General features: G+C 43.3%; 1 protein-coding gene across 1 annotated transcript; it reads right to left on the bottom strand.

Annotated features, from left to right (window-relative positions):
• Positions 1–883: 883 nt before the first annotated feature.
• LOC147433311 (uncharacterized) lies at positions 884–2,804 on the bottom strand. The gene has a single exon (XM_086491747.1). The coding sequence runs from the start codon at positions 1,839–1,841 to the stop codon at positions 903–905; it is 939 nt and encodes a 312-aa protein (XP_086347873.1). The 5' UTR covers positions 1,842–2,804; the 3' UTR covers positions 884–902.
• Positions 2,805–5,467: the final 2,663 nt, after the last annotated feature.

Here is a 5,467-nt window from a genome sequence, read left to right as displayed (position 1 = left end):
CATGTCACCTCTGCGTTCAATCCCGTGACGAGGTCTTCATTAAAGACCCCGTGTTCTTTAGTCATGTGAGTTGTCAATGGCAAATGCTGACCCTAAAGTGCGACTAGCCACTTTTCGCCTTGGAAGTGTTGAAACAAACTTGAGAGCTTCCATGCACCTTTGCAGCCTTGTCATGGCCAACCTAGGCACCAAAAACATATTTTGAAACCATTTTTCCTCGAGGCTCGGTGTTTCAAAGCAAAAACCTTTCAAATTTGGATGTTTTGAATTGACAATGTGTGTTCTGAACAGCATCCTTGGTAGACCACATCCTCTAAAGAAAAACGACCTATGTCCCTGCTCTTTGCAATTGCAAGGGCATCCATCCCAAGCATACATCACAGTGGCCTAGCATACATGAAATGAAAATTGCCCCCTCGCAAACACTGAATGACCCTCCTCCTAAGGCCTTGTGCAAAGCCAAAAAGAGTTCAAATTCAGCTCGAAAAAATTACATCGGGACGAGCAATGTGCGAAGAAAAATCGAGGCGCAACTCCCTAAGGGAACTTGGGAAAGCAAAATCTTCTCTTGGCGAACGTCCTCTTTGTGGCAATGAAATGTGCAAAGCAACTCTTTTCCAAAATGTAAAAGGGAGCACTTGAGTAGCTCAACGTAAGCCACAGTGCAAAACAAGAAACATGCATCATTACTGACCGTGTCCCCTTGTCAAGCCTCCAATACATCATTTCTTCCTATCCTATATAAAATAAAACTCCACTGCTGCCAGCTGCCTCTTCCCTAGCTTGCTCCTTCCACCTACCTCCTTAATTCATTGAGTGGCACATCCCCCAAACTTCAAAGGAAATGCCACCCACCAAGCACTCATATCCATTACAAAATTACAATAATCAAATCAATTAATTCATCGTTTATCTCGATACACACGTGGTTTCTCATCCTCTTGCAGCGGTCCTTGAGGAAACAGATTAGCTGTGCTAGTTGGGGGAGGCCGCGGTGGTAGGCCCGCGGATACCAATGGCCGCGACGCCAGAATTGCATCAGCTGACGATGCATTCTTCTCAATCCAGCTGTACGCCGCTGGCGATAGCACCGGAAGATCGGCCAGAAACGTCGACGAGAACGGACCCGGTGATGACAGAGCTGCTGCTAGGGATCGTGGTGTAGGTGCTCCCCCATGCCCTAGTAATGGTGACGGCGGCAAGGGAGCAGCCGATCCCTGCCCCAGCGGAGATGGCAGCAGGCCACTCCCTCCCCCTCTCATCCCCATTGGAGATGTTAAAGATGGAAAGTCGAATGAAAAGGTGGGCGGCGATGGTAGCACAGATGGAGAGAAATCAAATAATGATGGAGATAACAGTGGATGGGGAGGGAGGTTTCCGTAACCTGCGCTAGCTTCTGCATATGGATGTGGTGCCTCCTGCTGCAGGTGCAGCCCTCGGGGAGAAAGCACAGAATGTGGGGCAAATTGAGCCTGATTTGAACTGCTGGACTCCTGCATGGAAGAACTGTAATTAGGGTTGGGATTGCCTCCGCGAGGAGGTGCGGAAAACCTGGCGCGCTTTGGAGGGGGTGGTGTATGACTGCCAGGACCTGTGAGGCGCTGAACGAGTTGGCGGAAGTTGTCGGAGTCGATTTGGATGACCTCGGGGGAGTATGTGTGGATGATTACAGGCTGGCGATGGTGGCCAGGGTGGGCAGGTCTGAGGGCGGGGTGCGGGTGCTGCTGCTGTGGCGGCGGATGATGGTGCGGGTGAGGGGGTGGTTGTTGATGATGATGAGGATCAGAGGGTCTTGAGATCTTGAGAGGAGGGGGTCTGTCCTTGGGGAGATCTCTCTTCATGGCAGAGCGGGGGGGGGGGGGGGGGGGGGGGGGGGGGTGAGCACTGAGCAGAGAAGCAGCCCTTCTTTGCAGAGTTCTAGCCCATAGTTAGGGCAAAGGTGCAGTAAACAGAGGTATTGAAAAGCATGCTCTCTCTCTCTCTCTCTCTCTCTCTCTGCGTGTGTGTGGGGCAAGATACCAACAGTAATGGAGGCTATGAAACAAGTGATGATTAAGGAAGCAGCATTAAGCACGTGATTAAGCTAATGATGAAGTGGTAAATAATGATTACAGGCGGGGCTGCTCAAGGGATGAGGCCTTCCAGAAGCGGTAAAAAACGAACCGGGCAGCAAGGAAAAATGGCCTCATGGCATGTACTCAAGTTTGGGAGCGGCTCTTTGTAGGCCAAGTGTGAGAGACAGGAGAGGAAAGAAAGGGCGACCCGGTATTTAAGACCCAGTCAAAATATATAATTTAAACCCAAGTGGACGGAACTCTTCCTTTTTAAAGGCCGCCATGAAATCAAGGATGACCGGTAATTCCATTCATCAGGCCTCACCGCCGACGAACTGATGTAGCCCTCCTCCCAGTGTTCGGGAAAAATCATTTTTCCAAACATACAAAATACCCTTGCTTGAAGGAAATCTTAGAAGTTAGGTTTACTTTTGGGGTTTTTACACTAATTTTCTCTATTTGAGGTTGGAATTTCTCCTTTTTGCCTTGCCTTCCACCGGCATTTTTGAAATTGAAAACGGCATCATATTAAGCTGGGACACATTTTTTCCAAACACTGCCTCCTCCTCAAAGCTTATTGGCCTTGCATGGTAATTTGCCAAAGTTCGAAAAGGTTTGCCTAACCTTGGTTGCAAATCATGGTAAAGGGAAGAAAATTCGATAAAATATATGAGAAAATAGTTCAAAACTGTTGCAAATTTCATAATTTGTATTGGTTTTTTTAGGTTTGCAACTTCAAAAGAAAAACGCTTGGCCTTTTAGGGAAAAAAGGACTTGGACATTGATGAACGATTTTTGTGAGCATTTTGCCATTTTTGGCTCTCTATAAGAAAGATATCATACTTTCAATGGTTTCTATGATGATTGAGACTTACCTTAAATGTTACTTCTGTCTTAAAATATCAAATGGATCTTTTTATTTCACCTTTCATTTGAGATCCTCACATGGCTCTAGTTCTCTTGCATTCTGTTCTTTTAGAATGCTAAAGTGAAGCTTCACCTTGCATAAACCTTGCATAATCCTAGAAAATTCTATTAATACATACATATTTATTTATTTATTTATTTATTTATTTATATACACACACATAAATACATACTAATGAATAAACTTTTCTATACGTACATTCATATTTATTTATTTATATATACACACACATAAATATATACTAATGAGTAAACTATGGTAAAGGAAAAAACTCCGTGAAATGTGTGAGAACTTAGTTCAATTTCAAAAATTTTGCTAATATTTTTGGTTTGCTTCTTTGCGAGGAGGAAACTCGATCGTTTAATAAAAGAGACATTCCCAAACAATGTTTCACCTTATAAAATTTTAGTTAAACTCAACCTAATAATTTTTATCGCTTTTTTATTGTTTTAGAAAGCCACCGTGACCCTTTCACTTGTTTCATATGAGCTATATGTACCCCTCTGTATTTACATCAAAAAGACATTAAGAAATATGTTGAATTTAAGGATATGTATCAACATCCAACCTTGACAGCGACTACTATTGACATCTTGTACATGCTAATGTGGCACATGCAAACATGCCTTTCACTTAAACCGCACGGGCGATAGCCAACCATAACAGTGTTGAAATAATGCTAGCAAAACTTAATGTCAACACTAGTTCCCTAATTAAACACAACTTGATGCCATATTTACTTACAAACTTTTTGTTTTTATTTTTTGAAGCTTACAATAAGGTTTCTAGGTCTTGAGAAGATTTGTGTTGGGTTAAAGGCAAAGTGCATACTTGGTCTGCTCGACCACCCATAAGCTACCATACAGTAACCATTGTTTATTCTATCTAAAGAAAATAAGACGCTATCTTCCTTGCTACAATTGCATCAGAATTTTTTGCCTCTTCTTTTACTCTCTCTCTCTCTCTCTCTCTCTCTCTCTCTCTCTCTCTCTCTCTTTGTGTGCTCGTTTCGTGCTACAATCAATTATCCATGTTTAGCTAGACGTCCACTAACTTTATACCTGATTCATTATACTACTAGGGGTTCAAAAGGTATCGGAGCTTAATCAACTATGATATTTATGTAATTTTTAGACCAAAACATTTTTAAAATATACCTCGAGCTCATTTTGAGCTCGTGGTGGCAAGAAAGAGAGAGAGAGAGAGAGAGAGAGATCTAGAGAATTTCTGTCATAAAATCTAATATCTAGCTTTAGCCAAATGATTTTCTCATGTTAAACTAATCATTTAATATGGGAAGGTAAAAGGGGAACAAGAGCTAGAGCATAGAAATGTGTTGTTAGACCTAGCATCTCCATAGGGGCTCAAAAGGAGACGGTCTACTAAAGAACAATGTGTAAATAATGGAGCTTAAAAGACCTTAGGGTTAGCTTCATTAAAGACCTCCAAAGGTTAGTGTTAAAAGTCCTTAGACCTTAGGGTAAGCTAAACTTGTGCTTGAGGTCCTTGAGTAGGCTTGTTGTGCTTGATGGCTAAGGTGTTTGATGTGCTTGTCATCTTGAAGGCCAAGCAGCTTGTGGTGTGCAAGTCAACCATGATCCCTACAAAGGAGGGGGCAAGCCCTAAAGGTAGGGGAATGAGAGTTAACACACACAACACACACACACACACACACTCAAGGCAAGCCTTTTCCACAAGAGGCAATAAGGACACATGTCAAGCACTTACCCATGTTGCCCTCATAGTGCGCCTAAAGCCTATTGGATGGACTTTAAAGGGGTCCAATGAGAATTAAGTTTAATTAACTAATTATCTAAGCATTTTTCAAGCCCTCTTTCTCAAAGGGGAAAGGAGGACACTTGTCCAAATGCTACCTCTATTGCTAGTTATGACCAAGGAACTTGATTGGCTAAGCTTAGCAGTAAGAGCCAATGAGGTGCACCATGAGTAGAGAGTGAGAGGGTGTAGACATGTAGTAGTGTTAGTGTGTATACGCGCTTCACCAGGGGCACTTTTCTCCCACTGGGTTTTTCCCCCTGGACATCTGGTGTGAAAGGACACCTTATCTCTTAGGGTTTCATATAAGCTTTGTAGCTCTGAGTTTGTACATAACTATTATTCCAATACAGAGAGAGAGACTACAGAGATCTCGTACACAAGCTCTGTGTCTTCTCCTTCTCCATCTTCTTCCTACTCTAAGTTGTTGTCTTCCTTCTGTTTCCTGTTTCATCATCTTCAACAATTGGTATCAGAGCGAAGTGATTTCCAGAGCCTCTACTTGCGTTTTCGCGTCCGCGCGCGCAATCGCAGTTTTCAGGCAGTTTTCGGAAAATTTGTTCGTGGGAGCATCCTCGACGTTCCGGGAGTATTCTGAACAGGTGACCTGGAGTTTTACCCCCCTTTCGAAGCCGTTGGAGCCCTCAGAATTTTGTTCTGAGCAGCGTAGCAGAAGTTACTTTTCGGAGGCGTTTAGATCAAGAGGGTG

The sequence above is a fragment of the Adiantum capillus-veneris genome, chromosome 20 (assembly GCF_014529385.1).
Source record: "Adiantum capillus-veneris isolate H3 chromosome 20, ASM1452938v2, whole genome shotgun sequence".
NCBI lineage: Eukaryota > Viridiplantae > Streptophyta > Polypodiopsida > Polypodiales > Pteridaceae > Adiantum > Adiantum capillus-veneris.
This window is presented reverse-complemented; position numbering and strand designations above follow the sequence as displayed.

Excerpts from the sequence above, each read along its gene's own strand:
- LOC147433311 (XM_086491747.1), bottom strand. The coding sequence starts at position 1,841 with ATGAAGAGAGATCTCCCCAAGGACAGACCCCCTCCTCTCAAGATCTCA.